Consider the following 25981-nt stretch of genomic DNA (forward strand, 5'->3'; position numbering starts at 1 on the left):
ATCCTATAAATTTGTTTTTTTACAGTAAGTTACCTTCTACACTCTATAGCTGATTTTCTGACATGCTATAACTTGGAAAACACAGTTCAAAGCTTACCACCCACAGTAAAACAGATGTAGTTTACTATAAAACATATCTCTCTGCCCACAGTTTTTACTTTTCTGTTTAAAATGTTCTGGCTTGCTGCATTTGTTTATCTCCAAATATATATGTTTATATCCAAGGTCATCCACAACAGAGGGGGAGGAATGCCTAGGAATGACCAGCTGCCTGGAGGTGGCAATGTGCATTTTGTAAAAGGTGGGGACAGCCGGGTAGTCGCTTTACAAACCTGATCCACGATGATCCTTGATGTGCTGCCCAAAAAGCAATGACCTCAATGGTTAATTGTGCCACTAGCCCAGTAGGGACCGTTAACCACACCACAGACTAGTCCTGCTGGACTGACATTCTAGTCCAGGGGGAGATCAACAGAGATAGCATAAAATCCCTTCTTATGTTCCTGATAAAAGGACAAAGAAGGCATCTGAGCGATAGAATCCCGAGTACTGGACAGACAGATCTGCAGGCTAAAAACAACACCTGAGAAATGAAGCAGTGTCTGTTTGTGCTAGGATGACAGCACAAGGGTAATACCACTAGTTAGTGCATGTTGTGAACACTCAAAACAACCTTAGATTGCATACAAGATCAGTTTATTTTCAACCGTAACCAGGTAAGGTATAAGAAAGAGTTGCCAGCACAAATACTCATCTAGCCAAAATAGCCAGGTGTAAAATTACCTTCCTGGTGAGAAAATAAAATGGAAAAGATTGAAGGGACTCCAAAGGAGCACCCTGAAGGACTGTAGCACCAGTTCAGGTACTACAGAGATAGGAGATCTTTAACATAGCCCATTCCTTGTAATAACACTAACATAAAGAGGCAGCGCTAAAAACTCAGAGCCAGGCTTTTTTCCATGACTCTCAGAAGAAAAAGTAGTAAATGGGTCCTGATGAATCCTGGTCAAAGAGGGGCCCCGAAACAAAAAGTCCATCCAAAGAAAAAAGCACTGAGGGTGAATGTTAGAGATCGACAAAATTGGTGTATGGAAATTGTCTGGGCTCATTGGGGCCAATAAACAACCACTACACCCTCTTGTCTTATCTTTGTCTATGAGTAACATCTCTGGGTCCCAACACCTGTCACCACAGACTGGAAGCTTGCAATTTAGTTTTAACAATCTATTAATGGGGATCTCATGTCGTTGCTGAAAGACCATGTCGATATAGAGATCCAGCAACACCATGGAAGTCAACAGGTCCAGTGAGGATTTGGACCTGTTCATTATACAACCGTGTGTCTCAAGGAGCTGAATAATATGCTGGAGATGATGAACCACCAGTACTGTGAAACTGCCTTCACCGGGATTACATACAGTACAAAACAATCATGACCCCCTGATAATGTAGAAAAGGCAATAGCCTATGTTCAGGAAGAACAATCCACCAGATGGCCAAAAGTTTTGCATGCTGGATCAAAAATAGAAATTATTATGCAACACTGTTCATTGAAGGGATCAAGTTACAAACAAATCCTATACAATAACATGAAACAAATATCAAAGGGGAAACAGACAGCTGATAATTATAGGTACAATGGGAGTACTGGCCAAGGCAGCCAATAACCACAGGCACACAACTAATTCATGGCTCTGGGCAGCTGATGACCAAGGGCACTGCTCTAGTTCCGGCCTGCTATTTAGGCACCCTAAATCAGTGGACTAGCTTCTACATAGCCACAGAGCTGGGAGGTTGCATCTCGCAGCTCTCCCCTCTGTGAGGACCAGGAGCCTGAAGAGAGAGTTGATCCCCATATCCCTAGTCTAGAGCCCAGACTGTCAGCTGTGCCAGCATATGCTTATATAGCCGATGAGCTAAATAGGCAGCCCTGCAAGCCAGAGAAATAGGGGACAGGAGGGCATTATTAGCATGGCAATATTTAAATGCAAATATGTAATATTCATGTTTATCTGTCCCCTAATATTTTTACTCAGACATTCACAACTTCTGCTATAGTCAACAATAGTTTAAATTGCAATTCGAACAAGAGTCACGGATCTGAATGAGACTTTCTGGTAAAAAGGTAGATAGAGGTGAAGGAGTCATTTCAATAAACATAACCTAGGCATAACCCAGTAAAATGATAACTGGGGAGTATAGGAAGGATAACACTTAATTAGTCTTTCCAACCAACATTCATCAGGATGGGTTTACGAAAAGTGCCATGAACAACCCGCCAGAATGGTCAGTTTGTAAAACAAATGTAGAGTATGCTTTAGGCATCAATTCAATGAACACTATTTTCTCTCACAGAACACCACTTACATACAAAACATAACCAAATTATCAGTTATAATGAATGTACATACTGCAATGATAAACACTCACCCCTAATGTTATAGGAAAGGGATGGCAATCCCCCTTTTAGTGTGTACCTGCTTGCATGTTTTGGTGCCCATGAGTCTGGCAATGGAGCAGAAGTTGTTGAAGTAGGTTCCATGGAAGACTCTAAAGAGAGATTCCTCAGCTCCAGACCACTCCACCGGCTCACTGGGCTCCGACACCTCTGGCAAGTCCCTGCTCACACTTCCCTGCCTCTGTCTGGTGGGGGTTTGACAGCGTGAATTGTTTTCTGTAATGAAAAGAGACAAAAAAAGATTTATATACTTACAATAAATCTGTTTCTCTGATTCCTTCTGTGGGACACTGTTTACCATGGGGTTGTATGAGTTGAGAGGAGGAGTTGGCACTTAACTAGTTAATTCTGTGAGCTGCCGACAGACCCCTCCCCCTTCAAAGCCCCTTAATTATAAAGCACCATAGAAGATAGGCCAATCAACCAAGAACATACTAAAGAAGAGCAGAAGGGAGGGAATGTTGTGTCCCCCAGAAGGAATCAGAGAAACAGATTTATTGTAAGTATATAAATCCTTTTTTCTCTTTCATCCATCTGGGGGACACTGCTTATCATGTGGACTTTCTAAAGCAGCCCCCTTGAAGGGAGGGACTGCTCTGATAGTGCTCTACGTGCCGGGCTAAGGCCAAAAATGGCATTTGCAGACGCAAAGACATTGAATTGGTAAAATTTTGTAAACGTATGGACCGAGGACCAGGTGGCTACTCTGCATAACTGATCCGCTGAGGCCCCATTTCTTGCAGCCCAAGACGCCTCCACAGAACGGGTAGAATGGGCAACAATATGATCTCGCACAGGACGGTTAGCACTGATATAAGCCTGCTTAATAGTCAAAGTAAGCCATCTAGCAATAGATTGCTTAGAGGCTGGCCATTAGCAGATTAGGAGAGCTCTGACCACATCCAATAATTTCATATAGTTCCTGTTCCAGGCCCTTGAGGGTCTTCTGTGAACACCAGAACTACTATTTCCTGGTTTACATGAAAACCAGAAACTACCTTTGGCAGAAACAATGGAACCATTCTGAGGACCGCTCTGTCATCATGAAACACCAGATAAGGTTCTCGACAAGACAGCGCCCTCAGCTCGGAAACTCTCTGGGCTGAGGCAATAGCAAGAAGGAAAACCACTTTCCATGTCAATAACTGTAACTCTGCAGACTGTAAAGGTTCAAGGGGAGGCTTCTGAAGCATATTAAGGACCAAATTAAGATCCCAAGTCGTGGGCAGAACATATGGAGGTTGGATATGTAGGACTCCCTGTAGGAAAGTCCTAACATCCGGTATGTCTGTGAAAAAAAACTGAAAGAGCTGAAACCTGTACTCTTAAAAGATCCTAGGCTAAGACCTCCATCCAGGCCGTCCTGGAGAAAAGCAAGAAACCTAGCAAGACAGAACGACTCTGAATTGCAGGTCCAGTTCCCACACCAATGTATGTAAGCCAGATACAGTGGTATATCTGGGCTGAGACTGGCTTTCTAGCCTTAATAAGGGTATCCACTACTCGTGAGGAAAACCTTCTGTATTTCCAAAGGTTGGCTTCAACAGCCATGCCGTTAAATTCAGCCGTGAGGTCCTCGCGAAGCGGTAACCTAAGACCTGGACCAACCTCCATTGACATAATCTCCGGATACCAGAGTCTCCTTGGCCAAGCTGGAGCCACCAGAATGACCTGCAGTCTGCCCTGCTTGACTCTCCGAAGGACCCGAGGAATCATGGAAATGGGAGGAAACAGGTAATCTAACCTGAAGTCCCATGGCATAGTCAATACATCCACTGCCACTGCCAAGGGATCCCTTGCCCTTGAGCAAAACCATGGGACTTTTCTGTTGTGGCGAGACGCCATCAGATCTTGATCCAAAAGACCCCACAGGACAACCAGGGTCTGAAAAACCTCCGGGTGAAGAGCCCATTTCCCCGGCAGAACATCGTGCCGGCTTAGATAGCCTGCTTACCAGTTCTGGATGCATGGAATAAAGACTGCTGAAATGGCGGGGATGAGATTTTCGGCCCAGGCGAAAATCTGAGTCATCACCATCGCTCTTGCACTCCTGGTGCCTCCCTGTCTGTTTACGTTCGAAGGCTGGCCCCTTGGCGTCCAAGGCCAAAGGGCAAAGGACCTGCCGACCAACAAGCTGTTCTTGACTATCCACCATCTGTGAGACTGTTTCGCTTCTGGAGATAAGAGAATCAGTTGACACTCTAATGGGATCCTGACCACTTCCTTAGGAGGTCCCATTGAAAACACAGAGAGTGGATTCGACTATAAGTGAGAGTCTCGAAGGCCGACACCATCTTTCCTAGTAAGCGCATGCACAGGAGGACTGACGGTCTCCAGCAGGACAGAACTCGGGTCGTCGAGTCCTGTAGGGAACGGATCTTGTCCTCTGGAAGAAACACTTTCTGACTGTTGGTATCCATTATCAGTCCCAGAAAAGTCATTCTCGGACAAGGAGTTAACTGGAACTTGGGACGGTTTATGAGCCAGCCATGGCTATCCAGAATACTGATGGTAAGTTGAAGGTGTTGCTTGAGTGAGCCGAAGCAGCCTTGATTAGTAAGTCGTCCAGATAGGGAACTAAATGCACCCTTCTGGAATGAAGATTGGCCGCCATTACTGCAATAATTTTTGTAAACACCTGAGGTGCTGTTGCAAGGCCGAATGGAAGAGCCCTGAACTGGTAGTGGGCAGACCCTACAGTGAATCTAGAAAGCACGTTCCCATCTCTGCTTTCCAGATGGGAACGTAGAGGTAGGCGTCCTTGACAACTATTGACGCCATGAACTGACCTGCCTCCAGTCTGTTGATAACAGATCTGAAGGATTGCATTCAACATGTGACCACCCGCAGGTGAAGATTCAACTGCTTTAGGTTTAAAACTGGCCTGAAAGAACCAGTCAGCTTTTTGACCAAAGAAAGGTTGGAATAGAACCCGAGTCTTTTGATGTTCCGGAACCCTCATGATAACTCCTTGTGAAAGAAGTGCAGCGACGCACTGGAGCATTGCTTGATTTTCTGTGGATGGCGGGGCAAGCTGGTTGCAAAGAACCTCCGAGGGGCTGGGCCCTCTAGGTCTAGTATGTAACCTCTTGTCGTGATCCCACGAATCCAACTGTCCTCCGAGGACTCTGCCCACTGATCATTGAACAGCAGCAGACATCCCCCCACTCCAGCCACTGACAATAGGGGGGTGGGCGTCATGCTGCTGGTTTATCCGGAAGCTTGGGAGAGGGACGGCTAGTGGAGGAGGAGGAGGAATACCTACCTCGGAGAGAGTGTCTCCTGGCACCCGACGATCTGGACCTAAATGTCTGACCCCTGCCAGACGGGCCCCCTCGAATGGGCTGCCTAAATGAATCAAACCTAGGAGTTCTAGGCCTTGGAGCATTGACTGGCAAAAAGGTACTTTTGCCTCCTGTAGCCTGGGAAATCATGGAATCTAATTCCGGGCCAAATAACACTCCACTGAAATAAGGAAGGGACTCTAAAGACTTTTTAGACTCAAAGTCCGCATCCCATGACCTCAGCCATAAGGCTCTCCTAGCAACCTCAGCTGTTGCTGAGATAGAGGAGGAAATGGAAGGGGAGTTCTGAACTGCCTCAGATACGTACCCAGAAGCCTCCTTAAGGTGCAGTGCCAGCGGAAGCAAGTCCTAACCCTGCAAAGCTGCAGCTAACTTGTCAGCGCACACTTCCATAGCTCTGGCGACCCATGCTGCTGAAAACGTGGGTCTGAATGAAGTACCTGCTGCTGTGTAGATAGACTTTAAGAAAGCCTTTATTTTGCGGCCAGTCGGTTCCTGTAAGGAAGCTGTTCCTGGAACAGGAAGCGTAGTTTGGCGAGCTAAGCGTGCCACCAGCGTATCTACCTTTGGGACCTGTTCCCAATGAATTACTTCTTCCTCCTGAAGAGGGTATAAAGACAAGTACCTTCTTGGGATAATAAACCTTCTGTCAGGTTGCTTCCAAGAAGCTTCTGCGATCACTTTCAACTCCACAGGAGGGAAACAGATCGCCCATCTCTTGGCCTTTTTAAAAAGAATACAATCTGTAGATCTAGCCTCCTCTAAGTCTAGTAAACCCAGTGCCTGCCGCACTGCTACCACCAAGTCATCAATCCCGATATCTGGGAGACTCCTCTGGGTTCGTCTGTGCGGAATCAGAATCTTCTAAAACCTCACCCTCCTCTTCTGAGGATCTCTCCAAGTCAGAGAGAGACAGAACGGGGTTAGCGGATCTGTGCCTCTTGTTTCTAGGTAAATGTCTCGCGTTGTCCAAAAATTGGTTTAACCGATCTAGACCCCTAAACAACGATGTGGACCAAGCAGGTTCACTCATAAGGTGGGCTTTGGCTGTCAATGCAGAGGGATGTCCCGTCAGTACTGAAGCCACCGACACAGTAGTCCGCATGGAGACCTTTGTATTAAGAGGGGCTACTGTTCCAGAGGTTGAGGGAAGTACTGCCGAAACCGCTGAAATATTTGTGGGATTACAAAGCAGTTGTACCAATGTAGTAACCCCCTGCGTTAGGGCAGCCGCCCACTTTGCTGTTTCTGTTATACCTAGGGCAATAGTCTGTGGCTGCTCCGCCATGGAAGCCCCACAACAGTCAGTACAGAGCGCCCGTGGGTCCTTGTGTTCACTAGTCAATTTAGTGTTACACTTGGAACAAGTATAATATTTGGCCCGAGATGCATTCCCTCTATGAGACAGTTTAAAGGTAACAGTAGGGCCAAATAAGTAAACAGGCACACACAATAAATAGGTAGAAGATACTAACTAATCTATGACAAGGTCAAAAGATAGTATCCCTGCATGAACAAGTATATGAAAGAGCAAAAGTATCTAACAGTAATATACTATCCCTCCCAAAAAATAAAATTGTGTGTGTGTGTGTGTGTGTGTGTGTGTGTGTGTATGTATATATATATATATATATATATATATATATATATATATATGTGTGTATGTGTGTATATATATATTCAGTATACATACATACATACATACATACATACATACATCAGAGGTCTAATACTTCACTATCTATAAATAGAGGGTATAGAACAGTATTTTGGTACTTAGCCATCCATGGACTAAGCAACAGCAGAAGGAGAAGCCAGTCAGCAGCTCTGCCTCAGAAGTAATCTGAGGATTGTTTTCCCGGGCAGATTTAGCGCCATGACTAGTCCACTGTTCCTTCCAGACGGCGGAGTTCTATTACTTAACTCTCCCCATCCTCTGATGGCTTTTCCGCTCTGTTTTCCTTTTGTATTGCATGCCAGACTGCTGACCAGGCGATTTACTGCTTCTTTATTAAGCAGAAATCGCCGTTCTCTCTCCTCTGCCAACGTCCGCTTAGCCCAACAAGCAGCACCAAGTTCCCCCCTCCTTTTCTGAGGGGAGGACTTGGATGCTTCCAAAATGACAGCCGTCGGCAGTGCCGAGTACCGGCGCTCCCTGCCTTCATGACAGCGGCAGTAGTCTTGCAATCCTCAGCTGTTGAGTAGCTTGAAAAATAGAAAAATTTACTTCCGTCAGCGAGAGCCGTTCGACAGCTGCCTCTCAGTAAACGAGTTTGCTCTGTATAGAACTGAGCACACTTGCCTCTAAAGAAAAGAATAAAATAAGAAATAAAATTAAAAAACCTATAATTCACTGCCCAAAAAAACAAAACAAGCCCAACTCCTTTGGACACCTAACATAAACTGGAAGTACAGGGGGTTTTCAGGGGGAGGGGTCTGTCGGCAGCTCACAGAATTAACTAGTTAAGTGCCAACTCCTCCTCCTCCTCATACAACCCAATGGTAAGCAATGTCCCCCAGATGGATGAAAGAGAAAACCAATTTCAGTAAAAGAAGCATAAAACACTGCAGTTCATTTTTCCTACTAAACATCTATGAATTTACATAAATTAAGTCTGTTTTATTTGTACAGCGACCTATTTCAATGTATGTGATTGTGTGCAACATATATCATCATCATTTATTTATATAGCACCAACATATTCCGTAGCGCTTTACAATTGGGGACAAACACAGTAAACTAATAAACAAACTGGGTAGAACAGACAAAGAGGTGAGAAGGCTCTGCTCGCAAGCTTACAATCTATGGATATACCTACCAATACAAAACAAAATGAAACACAACAAGGCCTGTACTGATCTGCACAAGCCTCACGTCTAATATGACGAAACTCTGCCTCATCCACCCAACCACACCCACATAAGGGTGAAGATATGTCCACTTCCCAATAGGCAAAGTCCCTTTTCGGATCCAGAAATCAGGAATAATTATCAACTCATATTTCTTTCTACATTTTTCCTACCATTTCCTCCAGGGAAGGTTCTCTTCTCCTTTAATTAAAGTGACTTGTCTCATTACCTGAAGAGCTGGAAGCACATTCATTCCCAGTGTCTCGATCACTGTCTCCTTCTTTGGCCTCAGTCACTGTGGAGGTGGAAGCATTGGAGTTGGAAGCAGTGGCAACTGGGCTTTTTCTTCGACGTCTCCCCAAGCACTTAAATCTGGGGTTATTCATCATGGCATACTCTTTAGCTCCATCCTAAAGGATTGAGAGTTGAAGGCAAAAAGAAGCTCATTATTTTACGAATAGGCAATTAATCACTCATTCAGAGAACAAATTGTAAGGTTGGTAAGTAAAACAAACACAGAGAAAAATCCCCCAGCACACTGCTATAACCAGTAAAGACGCTGCTATTTCTATTTGTACATAAAAATGCAGAATTCTCAATTGAACACATTTGCTAATGTATGGTAAGCCACTCGCCCTGTCAAGGCACTTCTGCTAATAGGGTGGTCCTAACTCTAAACAATGAGAGTCCCTATTTTTGGGCCATACTTAGGTGTTTTAAATTGAAAGCTAACTTACCAAAAGGTACCCCCAAAAAGCCTCCAAATAGCAATACAGCACCAGCACTCCCCATCAGCTACCGAGATCAAGCATGCCTCTCAAACAAACAATACAGAAGTGGAAGTTGCTCAATCAATTGTGTGCAACTGAGAATTCTGCATTTTTATGTACGAGTAGAAATAGCAGCTCCTTTGCTAGTTAAAGCAGTGTGCTGGGGGATTTTTCTCTGTGTTTGTTCCTTTTTGGATAACCCCACCCTTTTAAGCTGTGAAAATACTGGGTTTTCTGGCCCAATGCTACTCACTTCACGCTGGCTGGCCACCCACGGGTGCCTTCCTATGCCAGGAAAGTCTATCCAGTATCTTCTAGGATTCGTATAGTCACTCAGGTAAATGCAGTTAGAAATGTACAACAGTACATTTATTGTAATACAAACAACACTAGAATATTATGTACACATGGTAAATAAATGCCAGGCAGGTTTTACCACATCATCTGTACCTTACCCCACTAGCTTAGGGGGTTACAGTCACCTGGCTGTCCAGACTTGACGACCCATGAATCTCTCTCAGCTGCATATGTAGACTCTAGTAGAGAACGACAACTCAAAACCAGATCTTGCACCTTTCATGAATGAAATCTTAGAATGAACACCACCTCCCCCCCTGGCGTGGCTCCTTATATCGAGGGTCGAATTTCCACAGTCAAATTTTCATACTTTTCCCCTCCCTAGGCAAACCCCTGGGTCTATTCTTCTTAACCATTGGTCGGTGCTAGACTAGGGGGGTTGGAGAGGGGAGTGAAGGTGAGCTGTCATTCCACAGAAACTTCCCTGCTAGGTGGCGTGTCTGGAATAGTCTTCTGAGAACAATGGACACTAATTAGTTTAGCCCCGCCAGTATCTTTCAACCTGATCCCTACCCATAACCCCCGGCTTCACTTTAAAGACAATGAATAACAACCTCATATTTACACTGATCTACAATGTCCCCTTAGCCACGTGTAATTAGACAATGCAGTTCTAGACTGATGAGCTGGGGAACAAAAGCAAGGGCTATAAAAGTACTTTCTGTAATCCACATTATGTGAGAAACGAGAAACAGAATGGTTAGTGTTATCACACTCGTTTCGTCACACAAGCACCTGCTGTGAACCTATAAATTGATTGAGCAACTTCCACTTCTGTATTGTTTGTTTTAGAGGCATGTTGAAATCAGTAGCTGATGGAGAGTGCTCGTGCTGTATTGCCATTTGGAGACTTTTTGGGTTAGAAGTTAGCTCTCAATTTAAAAACAGATATGTATGGTTCAAATATAGGGACTCTTACTGTAGAGTTAGGACCACTCTATTAGCAGAAATGCTGTGAAGTGACGGGTGACTTTCCCTACATTCACTAATGTGTGCAACTGAGATTTCTGCATTTTTATGTACAAGTTGAAATAGCAGCTCCTCTGCTGGTTATAGAAGTGTTGCTGGAGGATTTTTCTCTGTGTTTATCCCTTTTTGGATAACCCCATCATTTTAAGCACCTGCTATGAACCAATAAATTCTTTGAGCAACTTCCACTACTGTAAAGTTGGTAAGTCAATTGTCACTTTGCTTTTTGCAGACTGTGTTCAATATATGAGAGGCTGTATAACACAGGAGAAGTGCAATTTGTCTACCAACATAAATGTATAATGAACACAGGTGATGTAATATACTTACAATGTTTAAGTGATAAAAAGTGGGATACTGATATAGGTAGAATGAAAACCAGAGGGTAAAAAAGGAAAGCTATGGCCCCATGAATGAAGGTATAATAGTACCACAGTAGTGGGTCTGAGCAAATATAGCAAGCCCCTGTTTTTATCATCAGGATACTTGGTTGCAGTCTTAACAAGTGGGGGAGTGCAGCGTCAGGAGGAAGAACAAAGTTGGAAAAACAGGAGAACAGAGTAGATACACTACACTCTCATAAATATTGGTGCAAGACACAAAATGGCTGCCTTCCCGGTGTGTAAACAACCCACCAGCCACAAGAAGCAGTGATTTCCACATGGTTCAGTCTCGATCTTAAATTCTCGGTTTCTCCTTCTGCATGCATTAGGACTTGCATGAAACGCTAAAATAGAAAACAAAAAATAGAAATAAAAAAAAGCTAGTCATAGGAGCTGTTTTGGTTCTATACAGTATACTCTTGTTGGCAGCTCTCTCCTAGCTATACAACCTAAATATAGGCTCTATTGCAAAGACAGGGTCCTTTATTAAGATCCAACAGAAGATGACATTACTATTTACTAAACTGGGAGTTTGAAAAGTGGAGATGTTGCCTATAGCAACCAATCAGATTCTAGCTGTCATTTTGTAGAATGTACTAAATAAAGGATTGCTAGAATCTGATTGGTTGCTATAGGCAACATCTCCACTTTTCAAACCTGCAGTTACATAAATATACCCCAAGGAGTAAGTAGTTCTTACTTTGGGTCAATACAATACTGTTACAGACCGGAGGTATTTTATACTTTAAACAATACCAAATTTCTCAGTTTGCCAAATCAACCCAAGGTATTTCCCTAATTTTCTTATATAAACAGCCTTTTGATTTTGTTTGTTTTTTGGGGATTATATAGGAAAAATAGGCAAAAAAAAATAAATGTTACTTTCCTTGATTTTACTAATTACAATGTATTGACTATGGCTACTGCAGAGATGTGCGTAAAAACATATTCAAACATTTCCTGTTTACGGAGACATCAAATATTGTTAAGTGGGGCAATAATTGTAAAGAAATAATTAATTAATACCAGTAAATATGCAGAGAAAGGGTCATCTAAACAGGATCATACAAAGAGTAATTGACGGAAAGAACATTGACAATAGAAGGGCATATTTTCATTTGTTTTGTAACAAAGAGGTAGGCTGAAGAGAGTCTATTAGGATGGCCATTATGGGATTTATTAATTTACTGTTAAAGCAGGGTACTTCAAGAATATAACTCCTCCTCCTGTGCTATTTTAACCCCATCAATTGTCAGACAGGTCAGTTTACAAATAGCAAAGAGAACGTGATACATCTGGGAACAGAAAACCTAAGCAGATACACAATAACATAACATTCCAAGTGGGGAAATCTGTATCTCCCACTGAATTTAGAGAAAAGGATTTGATGTTAAAGGTAATCAAACCACTTGTTCTGCTTTAGTGCACAGATATACCAAGGGGGTATCCAAAATTATTCATATACGGAGGGAAGGAAAGGCCCTTTGGAGACCACTGCTCAAGGGGCATTCCTCCTAGAGGCATCCTCTGCGGAAGTAACAATATACTCATGACAATTTTAAGAATGTAAATAAGGTGTCAGGATAACCCTTAGTTACCCTGACACCTGTTCAGTGGACACCCGCTGCTTCCAGGAGTAGGAAAAACATACAGCCCACTTGTATGGATAGTAAGAAGACAGCTTGTCATAAGCTTGCATAATGGTTACCTAAAACATCATATGTATTGACAAGGACCAAGCACCTTTTCTGTTGTCATTGTGCACAACTAGGGAGAATAAGATGTCACTTAGCTAGCACAACATCTAAGTGTATAGTATGGAATCCTTCTATTGTGAATGAAATAATGTACATTGTACAGAATACCAGTGCTGCTTTCCTACTACAAAATGAGGTAAAGTAACACAAAGCTTTTATCTCTGAAACCTTTCCATGTCAAAGCGTTCTCTTAGAGGAAAACGGCATTAGTAGATAAGCCAAGTTAGATCCAATGCCAAAGGAGGAGACTGAAAAGCCATCAACACCAATTCCAGGAGTTCTGTTTGACCTCTGGCAAAAGGTCCGAGCTTTCTGGAGAAAGGAAACATTTTTAAGAAGCTTAGAACCAGCTACTGAAAGCCTATGTTTGAGCTAAAAGGTCAAATAAGCATAACATTGTAAGAAATCATCACATCTGATTGAAAATTGCATAAACATCTAGATTCAGTTGGATGATTTTCAATCATTTTCCTAGTAATTATGGATATGGGAATACAATATTGGGTTTTTTTTGCTTTGCTTTCATAAAGACAGATTGAAAGTGGCATATCCAGTATTTTGTGGAGACAAAAAATAGCCTTGTATAGAGACTTTACAATGGACAATGTCAAGCAACAACTAACAATCATATGAGAGCAGTATCTCCTAGACATGAGCTACAGGCCCTACTATTACTATAGGCATATGTAATACGACACAATTACAGATTGATTATAGAAATTACCAGCCTTTGCTTATAGAATTTTGATTTCACTTCAATGTAAGGTGCTCTATTCACAGAGATCAGTAACGCCTGAGCAAACTGTGACCTCAGAAGGAACACTCCTCAAGGTACGGTTATGAAGGCGTTTGTGATGGAGAGTAAAAGCAGAGTTCAACTTATACCAGTAACATACACTCTTACCTTTATTAATCTAAGAGGGCTGTAGAGACAGAGTAAGAGGAATAGTTACTTGTCTCTTAACATAATAAGAGGAATATTTAGTTGCTCATTATGCTCATATAAAATGAGACCGTTCTGCTGTCAATCGCTCATACTCCTGACAGCATCAACCTGAATAATAACATCCACAGACATGTACCCGTACAAACCTGTGTCTATAACAGCAAAACCAGGCGCAATGCTGATAGTGCTATATACAGCAGATATTACCATCATTTATTTATTTATACAGTGCCATTTCCAGCACTGTTCAGAGAATATTTGTCACTTACATCAGTCCCTGCCCCACTAGAGTTTACAGTCTAAATTCCCTAACACATACACAGACAGCAGGCAATAAACCTACCAGCATGTTTTTGGAGTGTTACGGAGCACCCGGAGGAAACCCAGGGAGAACATACAAACTCCACAAAGATAAGGCTCAGGACGGAAATTGAACTCATGACCCCAGCGCACTGTGAGGCACAAATGCTAACCATTGTGCCACAGTGTATGGAATACACAATGTATAATACCGCATAAAGCAAAGGTCAATGATTTGTTCCCAAGTTTTACCTATGTTGTTTTAAATGATTCCCATCTAGAAGACAAAACACATTGGGGGACATTTATAAAAAGGTTGTAGGGGTGATATTTTAGTAGCATATGAAGAAAAATTACTGTAGTTACATGTGACAAGTCAACAATACAAAGTGCAATATAGTTGGCACTTCCTTAAACAAACTTACTTGGATACAGGTTCCAAACAAACTGCTCAAAACAATATAATAAAGATAGAACCAGCACATCATCTTCATTTAGCAGTTTCCTTATTAATCCTGATGTTTCAGGACATTTATAGTTCCCGTATCAAGCTATTATTTATTATCCATTTGTTATATACATATACGAGCATATTTATTCATTCACATCAGTACCTGCCCCAGTGAGGCTTACAATCTAATGTCCCTATCACAAGCATTCATGCACACGAGGGCCAATCAATCTACCAGCATCTTCTTAGACCCTAAAAGGAAATATGAGCCCTCAGAGAAAACACACGAAGCACAGGGCCTAAGAGAAGGATCTGGACAGACTTGAATGTAGAGCCCTTCTGCTGAGAGGTAACAATGCTAATTATGCGCTAATTTAATTATTGTGTCAGTTTGGAAAATGTATCTAATAAATGATAATTAATAATGCACCGTTGGATTTGTTGCTCTGCAAGTTGCTCATTGGATCACTATGACCAGTCTTAATTTGTTATACTGTAAACTTAACCACATTTAATTACAAATCAACCAAGACAGGTCTTTAATGAATTAAGACAGGTTAGTTAAAACAAACGGATTTGCTCAACTTTAGCAAATCCTCAGAAATATACATTTATAAATAAAAACAAACAAGTGCAACTAGCTTCCAAGAATACACAGTGCTTAGAAAACTGACCCCATGTATTGTGGATAACACAGGGCTACCATAGAACAGCCCTCAATTACCATCGTAATAGGTAAAATTACATACTACATACAAATGTTAAAAACTTTTTTTTTTTTTTTTTTTATTATTATTATTATTGGAGATTAAAGGAACAAAAAGAACCAAAGACACTGGCCATAAGGAACATGGAAATACTATGCACTAAGAGATGGATTTCGATATTAATACCGTAAGTATACTATATACAGGTGGATAGATCATACCAGCTGTAAACTATCAATAACAAAATATTATACCGTAATACAAGATGGTATATTCCAAGTACATATGCTCAAAATACCAAAAGATGGAAAGAAACCCCCCCAAAAACAATGGCTACTGGTTAGCAAGAACAAGTTATACAACCACTGCACACATCAAAATCAACTTTACCCTAAAATAAGTGGGATCCTAAGGACCTACCTGCAGACCGATGCTAACCATCTCAATCAAAATGAATATGTATAATTAAGATCATCTCAGTGACCTTAGGAGTAATGGCACTTACTTGCATTTAAACACTGTGCCTTACTTACGTTTCAACACAAGTACCATGCATGCAGCCACATCTGAAAATACAATCCGCTCTACTGAGTGTGTCCATACTTGTGACTGTGTGTATTGGTTTTGCATTTTTTTTATACTTCTGTGTTACATTTCAGTGTGTTTAAAGCATTGTCACTGTATTCATGTTTGATCAGAACAGTGGGTCCCCAAGATTTCCCTTACCGCCAGCAATCACACTGCAGGTAGCATGGGTAACCACCTGTTATTGGCAGAGTGTCTAAGGATGTTCCTCTGGATTACAAATGAAAAACATTTTCTTTGAATTATAAATTAAGAACATTCCCCTTGGATTGCAAATAAAAAAAAAATATTCTTACAGTTGAGTTTGGGGAGTTTTTAATTCAATAAATTTGATTTATTTACATATTTTACTATTTTGGTAGCATTAGACTAAATCCGCTAAGGTGGCAAAGCTGACACTCCAGGGGTCCCAATTTTCCCCATTACCCAAAACCCGACTAGGGGTGCCAGAAAGAGGCCCAATGCTTTACAGTGCAGAAATGGATGAAAAGATGATGAGCGAGAGGCCCAATACAGGCTTCAGTCCCGTGCTGACCAACCAGGGGCTGGTTTCCACTATGTCAAGGAGATCTTCTACAACACTAGGTTTCACTTTTAGTGGTGGGAAGCAGTCCAGGTGACCAAGCCAATACAATTTAATAAAATACCAGTTAATATAAGCTATATGCCTCTAACTACCTGGCGTAAACAACAGATGTATGATAATACTTAATACATACAATTGGCTAACAGGCCACATTCCCCAGGAGAACATTTTCACACCATGTACCCCAGTGGGAGACAGTGGGTGAAAGGAGAAGCACAAAAGAGAAAATAAAAGGTGTGGAATGGGGAGAGGGGGGGTATACTCACAATATAGACAACTTCTGGTTCTCTCTCTATACCAGGATGCTGTTTCATAATAGGTATTGCCAGATTGGTCTCCATACCTAGGGATCACAGGAGACACGTAAGACTAGGTGCCTCTTTAAAACGACTGCCATTACACTCCAGTGCCTCAGTAAGGCTGAGCCAGGGTCAGGTAAAATTAGGAAACAATTACACTCAGTGCCACTGCGAAGAGCGAGCTCTATGGAGAGGGCCTAGTTAATAACAGTGTAGCTTACCTGAGGATAGCACTCCACGGTTTGGTGTGTGTTCACCACACCTGGAAGACAGCCAACAGTGCTTGTTGACACTCAATATGTGTGTGTACTATATGAAGAGGCTGCTGGCAGTACATATCAGCCCCTCCATAATCATGAAGAGCATGAACCGCACTGAGAGCCGCAACACTTTCCTTACCCATAAAGAGAAAAACCAAGGCATAATATGAGTGCCACGCACTGGGACGTGGAGGGCAGCAAAGGGCAGTATCCATGGGAGAGCGCGTATGGTAGATTGAAGGGCAGAAGTAATTCTTCCATCACACTCTGGGATCAGCACGTTGACCAACCATCTGACATTGATCAAGGAAATAAAATCATTTAGAAACAAGCAAAGAAATGGCAAGTGGAGATTGGGCCATGCTCACAACCTCCTGTGTCTGAGTAAAACTGACCCTAGAAGTGAGGGAGGTCAAAATAGTATAGGAAATGGAGTTCTGGTATTAAATTTCCCTGTATCATCGAGCTTAAGCCCAGAGTCTGTGTCCTTCGAATGGCTGAACAATAAAATATTATATAGGTCTGGAGTGGGCCTTATATTAGCTCCACATCAGAATGGCAGTCATTCTCCACCACGCCCATCTGTGAGTCTGTCAATGAAAGCAGGAGGTCTGGTGTTGGATCCGGAAACCACACAGTGTGGTTTCTGGCTCCACACTCTTTACACACTTTGTCATTGTGTGTTAAATGACTATTAAATGAAAGTGCTATGCATTTGCTCATTTCTAAAAAGAAATTCTATGACATCCTAATGTGCCACCCCACAGATTTCCATGCATGGTAGAACGGTCTGTATCAAGCCTCACATAATAAGTTATCCAAATAGATTCATGCAAGATCTAATAGTAATTGCTATAATAGTTAGTGATACACCCAATTTACATGGAATATTTCAGTGCTTAAATAGGGGAGACAGACTGGAGTCACTGATGACTCCTCAAGGTCTTCCCTTGTTTAAAAAATAACTAAAAAAATAATCGGTCATACCATTCATCACAAACATTTGACAAACCTTATACTTATACTTGGAATAGACAGGTGATAACATTTTGCAGCAATTTTCTAATATTGAGCAGATTGCATAAAACTAAACTATGATTTCAGTAAAAGTGCACAATATATTGCAATTTTGCCTATTTTCCCTATTCAATGCCCAGAAATTAAAGATACATTTAAACCAATCTTTTTTCAGATAGATAGTGTGTTGTCCACCAAAAACACAGCATCAGCAGAAGAGAGCAGTAGCCAGCAGAGCGCTGTCGGGCATACACAAACCTTGATGGGAATTACCTAGCCTTGTGAATGCCGGACTCCAGGCAAGTCAACTTTTGGATTAGAGTATAATGTTAGAAAATGCGGTATTGCGTGGAGAAATCCTTTAAGTGCAAACAACCGTCGATCATGAAGGGTTTAAAATATACTCTTAAGGGCACAGAGACGCCAGTCCACTTACGGTGCAGGAAGCAGTCATACTTAAAACAGCGGCGGCAGAAGAGAGTATGGAAGGAGTGCAGGGACTGCTCTCGCGGCACAGATTTGGCAGAGGGACCATCAATATTGGGAGTGCACTGTGGTGGAAGAATATTGGGGTCCAATGCTGCAGTTAGCTCTCTGTACCTTAAAACAGAAGAAAGCAGTTTTTTGTTTTTTATTTTATTTTATTTTGTAAAGTTACATTATTAAATGCAATTTTGCTTCAACAAACAATAAATAAGAGAAATAAACATATGCAACAATTGCATTAAATGTTGAAGTTATCATTGAAAGTACTGCCTTTTAACATTGTAAAACAAAACACCTTGTTGCTTTTGTGTTTTGGGTGCCGCAGATCTATTTTAATCAATATTAATTCAAAATGATAGTTTTTGACCTAAATATTTTTAGATCTGCTACAAATGACTAATTCAGTCTACTTTCACGAAATAGCATAACACATGAGAGCCTTACTCCTATGCATGCACCTCATTTTCTCTATCTGTACTACTAACAATAGCTAACTAGCTGAGCAATGTTTTTACATGCCATAAACAAAAGATGCAACTTCCATGTGTTTCCCACCAGTCAACTCATCTAAGCATGCCAGAATACACACAGTGCTAGATAACAGTTTGCACATTCTGGGTAGGCTCTAAGACCTCTCTGATTTAGGTAATATAGGGTGTAGTATATTCTCTGCAGAATGTTTGAGACTATGGGCCTCAAATATAAAGTGCACTCTGGGCCTGCTTAAGTTGCATTTAAAATGTGACCTGAACATACACAAAACAAAAGAATGTGAATAGGTGCATTTGCCAGATAAATTTAGCATTTAACGTAACTTGAGACTTAGCCATCCCCAGGATGTGTCTTTCGGAAGTCATAACTTTTCTGGCCCTGAAGGCCTGGTATAAAAATACATGCTGCCTGGCTTCCCTACTTCTTATCCTCTGACCTATCCTCTCTCATCCTGGGTGATCCCAATATCCCTATTGATAAATCCACTTGCAAACTTCACTCCCACTTTTCTTCCTTTGACCTTTCTCTTGCACTGTAATGGTCACTTCCCTCGAGCTCAATCTCTATCTCTGTGCCATCTCTGATTTATGTAACTTGCCCACTCTCCAAGCACAACCTCCTTCAGCCTCTCCCACCTCATGCAAAACTTCCATCACCTAATTGAGTGCCATCTTGATGCTCTTGACTGTCATTATTTATTACACACTTGAACCACTCCTCTCTCCTATCAGTGCACTTTCATGCCCCACTTTCATGCCCCAATGTGGCTTAATAACCACATTCAAACCTTAACACGCATTTAGACTGAGCCATCCCTACCACCATTCACAACCTTCAGCACTCTAAACCCCAGTCGTGGCACTTAAAACAGACCCATTACTTGTAAAGTGCACCCAAACTGCTAAAAAAAAATGCTGACCAATGTAAATTCATTATCTCTTTTTACAACTTTTTCTCCCTACTCTTAAACAAACTTTAGGTCTGTTACCCAGTCATTCAACTCCCGTAACCCCTTTGATACCTTCAACTCCCTCCTTTGCCACCCTCTCTTTCTCTCCCCTACAGTCCCGACTAGACCACCTCTTCTGCTCTTCCCTCATATGCTTTAAACACGCACTTGTGCCACCTATGATTTACGATATCTCAGTTGTTCTCACTAAACAATACACATTAAATGGAAATCTAGAAGCACTAACTTAGATAGTAGCTGAATGTGTACGAATATACAACATTGTGAACAATACAATTTCAAATACATTTATTATATCAACAACTGATGATGTTTCCTTTATCCTTGGAATTTCCTCTTAACTAAGCCCAACAAAGGATAAACACTGCAAAGAAATTTAGGGAAAGATTTGATAAATGTACCCAAGTATTTAACTCTGTCATCAGCAAGGTAGAGTCTGGTAGAAAATGTGAATCATGCAGGGATTGTAAGGCAATAACAAATAGCCCACATTATGGTCTATATGAATGAATGATATGCAAAAGTGTCCCTTAGTGACCAACCAGAGCCTTCCAAGAACAGCATCACATCAGTCTACCATCCTTGTCTTACTACCACTGGACCTAATCTTAGACCTCTTAATAAATCATTGGACCTATGTCCATATAGCACTGAGACTTAAACTAAGTATATTACAAGATTTGACAAACAAATTGAATTAACTCGTATACTTTGGGAAATATGCCAAAAGTTTCATAGGGGATTTTACAAGATAGGCAGCAAAGCTACAATTCCTAGTTATAGCAACAATCCCACAATCTGTAGATTATTACTTCCGCCAAAAATGTAAACACATTCCCTGCTCAATACTAGCTATATAAGTATTCTAAGTAGAACCATATATTGGATATTTGGTTAGTGACCTTATACATTACAATTTGGGATAACTTACCTCTCTTTAACTTCCTCTGGGAAGCCCCTCTCTGGAAAGACAGCAGAGATAGCACTGAAGATGAGATCACTTGGCAGGTAGCTTTTACAGACTCTCTTGCTGCCTACACACATGAAAAAGATAAAGGAGACACACCTATAATAATAATAATAATAATAATAATAATAATAATAATAATAATAATAACAATAATTTCCTCAAAATCCATAGTCAACCAAGGAAAAAGAAAACACACAAAAGGTTTTTTTTGTCTGACCCACATGTGCAAAGACAACCTGATTCATTTGTCCCGAAAAGCCAAGAGATGGGCTTCCACCACAGAACTTTCTGGGTGGGGAAGAAACCCATCATGTGGCCTGTTTTCCAGCAGGCTTTGGTGCAGGACACTTCCCAAACCAAACTTACTTGTTTGTTTGTTTGATTCTCCCCTTTCAGGCAAATGAATGGCCCCGAACTGAAGACGATCTAGTTTTTTTTGAATAATGAAAGGAGCGGAGTCTCAGTGCCTTAGGTTTGGGAGGAAAGAACTCTTAGCTCCAGTGGCTAAAGAAATACCTTTTAGCTCAGAATTGAAAAAAAAAGTAACTCCCTTCAAAAGGTAAGCGTTCCAGAGTCCTTTTAGACTCTGCAACAGCCTCCCATTATCTTAGCCAACTGTCTGTTATGACCAAAGCTGAAATTCTAGAACACCACCCGCATCAAGAACTGTGTCTCCCAGATGATGCACCTCTGATATGGTCCACCAAAGGTAACAGTTCTGATCTTCGCATACCAAATTTTAAACCTTCACCAATATATTCAGCAAATTTCTCAATTGCCCTGTTAACACAGAAGTTGTAAGAGTAGGTCTGAGAGATGAGAAATGTGAATTGTTTTCATTGCAGCTGGACCATCTTTTAATGAAGTCGCATTGGGGCTAGGAATAAGAGGATTTATGTACTTACGTTAAATCCGTTTCTCTGATTCTGTCTGGGGGACACTGCTTACCATGGGGTTGTGGAGGGAGCTTGGGGAGTTGGCACCTAACTAGTTAACTTTTAGTACTGCCGACAGACCCCTCCCCTCTACAATCCCCCTGCCTCTTCCTCTTCCTGTCAGTTAATTAAAAAGCCCCAAGGAGAAAAGGCCAATCAACCAAAAGCACACAGAAGAAAAGCAGAAAAGAGGGATCGCAGTGTCCCCAGACGGAATCAGAGAAACGGATTTAACGTATGTACATAAATCCTCTTTTCTCTTTCATCCAGTCTGGGGGACACTGCTTACCATGGGGACATTCTAAAGCAGCCCCCTAAGGGTGGGACTACTATGAAAATCCTGCTCGTAAAGTATTACGAGCGAAATTTGCATCCGCAGATGCAAATACATTAAACTGGTAAAATTTTGTAAAGGTGTTGACAGAGGACCAGGTGGCTGCCCTGCAAAGCTGGTCTGCAGAAGCCCCATTTCTCGCTGCCCACGACGCCCCTACCGATCTGGTGGAATGGGCCGTAAGTCTCTCCAGCACAGGACGGTTAGCCTTTATGTAAGCTTGCTTAATGGTTGCCGTAATCAATCTTGAAATGGACTGTCTTGAGACTAGCATCATAAAGAACAAACAGAGAATCAGTACGTCTAATCTGAGAAGTTCTCTTGACATAAATGCGGAGAGCCCTAACAACATCTAACTTTTCCATAGTCTGTTGATCCGAATGGGAAGTAGATAAGAAGACCGGAACTACAATTTCCTGGTTCAGATGGAAAGCCGAAACTACTTTTGGAACGAAGGAAGGGAGGGTTCTTAACACCGCTCTGTCCTCGTGGAAAACCAGATATGGTTCCCGACAAGACAGAGCTCCTAATTCCGAAACCCTACGTGCAGATGCAATAGCCAAAAGGAAGAGGACCTTCCAGGTCAACCACTTCAAATCTGCCACAAGTACTGGCTCAAAAAGAGGCCCCTTAAGCATATCCAGTACCAGGTTGAGATCCCATGATGCTGTGGGCGGAACATAGGGAGGCTGAATATGCAAGACTCCCTGGAGGAAAGTCCTAATATCTGGTAAATCCGCTAATTTCAGGTGAAAAAATACTGACAGAGCCGAAACCTGAACTTTAAAAGAACCTAACCGAAGCCCTGCTTCCAGGCCATCCTGAAGGAAAGCCAACAAGCGAGGGAGGCGAAAAGAGGACGAGTGACATGTCTTATATTCGCACCATCTGATGTAGGCTCTCCAAATCCGGTGATAGATGCGAGCTGAAACTGGCTTTCTGGCTCGCATCATAGTATTCACTACGCAGGAGGAAAAACCTCTAGCCCTCCAGAGGCTGGCTTCAACAGCCAACTGAGCTGAGGTAAATTCTGGTGACGGAAGGAACCTTGCAGAAGAAGGTCGTCTCGAGACGGAAGAAGAAAACCTTGTCCTTCCGCCATAGAGATTATGTCCGCGTACCAGACTCAGCGCGGCCCTGAGGGAGCTATTAGAATTACTGGCAAACCGCGTCTGAGTACGCGAGGAAGCATGGGAATCGGAGGAAACAGGTATCCCAACCTGAACACCCATGACATTGTCATAACGTCCACTGCCACCGCTAAGGGGTCTCTTGCCCTTGCGCAAAACCTGTGAACCTTTCTGTTGTGTCTGGAGGCCATTAAATCTATGTCCGGAAGACCCCACCTCTGAACCAGAGACTGGAAAACTTCCGGATGGAGTGACCACTCCCCCGGCGTCATCTGGTGTCGACTTAGGTAGTCGGCCTCCCAATTCTTTATTCCTGGAATGAAAACTGCCGATATTGCTGGAACAAATTGTTCTGCCCAAACCAAAATTTGAGCTGCAATATTCATTGCCGCTGCACTCCTGGTTCCTCCTTGCCTGTTGACTTATGCCACGGCCGTGGCATTGTCGGACTGAACTCTGACAGGGTGGCCCTGAAGGAGGGACTGAGCCCCCCGGAGGGCCAAAAGAATAGCCTTCAACTCCAGCACGTTTATTGATCGGGCCGATTCCTGAACCGACCAAAGTCCCTGGAGCCGGAGGTGCAGAATTACCGCCCCCCAACCTTTCAGGCTGGCGTCTGTCGTGGCTATGATCCATGGCCATGGAGCGAAGGACCTGTCCACTGTCATGTGATCCTGAATCAGCCACCACTGAAGCGATTCTCTCGCCCTTGGAGATAGAGAGATCCTCTGGAGATCCAAACGTAGGTGGGATCCTGACCATTTTGTCAATAGATCCCACTGAAAACAACGAGAACGGGCTCGACCGAAGGGGATGGTCTCGAAGAAGGCCACCATCTATCCCAGCAGCCGCATGCACAAGTGCATTGAGGGGTTGGGAGAAGACAAGACCTGAGTTGTTATACTCTGAATTGAACTGATCTTCTCGACAGGTAGGAACACCCTTTGCTGGCTGGTGTCCATAATAAGCCCTAGGAAAACCATGCTTTGACACGGAACCATCTGGGATTTCTTTAAATTTATTAGCCATCCATGGCCCTCGAGAACTGCCAAGGTGAGGGATAAGTGATGATGTAAGCAATTCTCTGTGGAGGATTTGATGAGCAGGTCGTCCAAATAAGGCACGACCTGAACTCCCTGAAGGTGAAGACATGCTGCCATAACTGACATGATCTTCGTGAAAACCCTCGGTGCTGTTGAGAGGCCGAAGGGGAGGGCCCGAAACTGATAGTGGAAGGAACCCACCGAGAATCTTAGGAGAGACTGATGGTGGATCCAAATGGGAATGTGGAGGTATGCGTCTTTTATGTCTATAGACGCCATAAACTGATCCTTCTCTAAGCCGTTTATCACCGACCTTAGGGATTCCATCCGAAATTCGTCCACCCTTAAGTGCACATTGAGACCCTTTAAGTTTAGGATGGGACGAAAGGAGCCGTCCGGCTTCTTGACCAGAAACAGGTTTGAATAAAACCCCTGTCCTTTCTGGTAATCTGGGACCCTGCAGATAACTCTTTGAGAAAGAAGAGAGGCGACACAATCCTGTATTGCCTGCCTTCTTGATGGATCTCGGGGTAGCGGAGTTAGGAAGAAACAATGCGGGACCGGGCCCAGCAGGTCTATCCTGTACCCCTCTGATATAATACCCCGAATCCAAGGATCTTGGGAGGACGCTGCCCACTGTTCCTGAAACAAAGACAGACGTCCCCCCACTGGTGCCCCCTCCGGAACAGAGTGGTCATCAGGACGCTGGCTTCTCCTGGGTCTTGGAGGCCTGGCGCCTAGCTGCAAACGAGGATCTCCCCCTGGCAGAGGAGCATCGAGAATTTGGCTGCCTGCCTCTAAAGGACTGTCCTCTAGGTAAGGAGGTCCCCTGAAAGGGCTGACGAAAGGAGCTGACCCGAGGGTTTCGGCTCCTGCTAGAGAATACCGGCAAGGAAGTGCTTTTGCCCCCCATTGCCTGTGAGATCAGGGTATCCAATTCTGGTCTGAACAAACCTGCTGCTGAAAAAGGAATGGTTTAAACTGACTTTTTTGAATCCGCACCTCCTTCCCAGGATTTCAGCCATAGCGTCCTTCTTGCTGAAATAGATGCCGTCTGAATAGAAGAGGATACAGCCGCTGTGTTCTGGGCCGCCTCAAAGGTACCCCGATGCCTCCTTTAAATGCAAAGCCAGTGGAAGTAAATCAGGGTCCTGCAAGGCCTCTGCCAGCTGGTCTGCTCATGCTTCCATGGCTCTAGCCACCCAAGCTGAAGCAAATGTGGGCCTAAAGGAAGATCCCACAGCCGCAAATATAGATTTTAGCTGGGATTCCACTCTGCGTCATTGACATCCTGCAGAGATGCAGAACCTGGAGCTGGAAGTAAAATGTGCTTGGCCAATCGGGCTATTGGAATATCCACTTTTGGAATACTCTCCCAGCGAACCACATCTTCCTCCTGCAATAGATACAGGGAAGAGAACCTTTTAGGAACAGAGAACCTCTTATCAGGCTGTTTCCAGGCTCCTTCTGCAATATCCTTAAGCTCTACGGAAGGGGGAAAACGGATAGCCTTTCTTTTGGCCTTCTTAAATAGACTTCTGTCTCTAGGAGTAGTATCCTCCGGTTCTGGGAGGTCCAATGCTTGTTTCACTGCTAAAACCGAATCATTAATAAATTGGCT

General features: G+C 42.9%; 1 protein-coding gene and 1 long non-coding RNA gene across 4 annotated transcripts in view; both read right to left on the reverse strand.

Moving 5' to 3' along the window:
* EZH1 (enhancer of zeste 1 polycomb repressive complex 2 subunit) overlaps positions 1–25981 on the reverse strand; it is a 71838-nt gene that overhangs the window by 18688 nt on the left and 27169 nt on the right. For 2 of the 3 annotated variants that reach the window (XM_075177393.1, XM_075177395.1), the window contains 6 exons: positions 20880–20982; positions 18437–18600; positions 11345–11436; positions 9866–9919; positions 8843–9023; positions 2478–2674 (listed from right to left, as the gene is read on the reverse strand). In XM_075177393.1, the coding sequence (XP_075033494.1) occupies positions 2478–2674; positions 8843–9023; positions 9866–9919; positions 11345–11436; positions 18437–18600; positions 20880–20982 (791 nt within the window). The remainder of the gene's footprint in view (positions 1–2477; positions 2675–8842; positions 9024–9865; positions 9920–11344; positions 11437–18436; positions 18601–20879; positions 20983–25981) is intronic. The other variant, XM_075177394.1, reaches the window with a different exon arrangement.
* Positions 11710–17106, reverse strand: LOC142094838 (uncharacterized). Its single transcript, XR_012677715.1, has 3 exons — positions 16945–17106; positions 16691–16767; positions 11710–13161 (listed from the first exon to the last, which is right to left on the reverse strand). It is a non-coding gene; the product is annotated as an uncharacterized LOC142094838 (long non-coding RNA).

Source organism: Mixophyes fleayi, chromosome 6, assembly GCF_038048845.1.
Source record: "Mixophyes fleayi isolate aMixFle1 chromosome 6, aMixFle1.hap1, whole genome shotgun sequence".
Classification (NCBI taxonomy): domain Eukaryota; kingdom Metazoa; phylum Chordata; class Amphibia; order Anura; family Limnodynastidae; genus Mixophyes; species Mixophyes fleayi.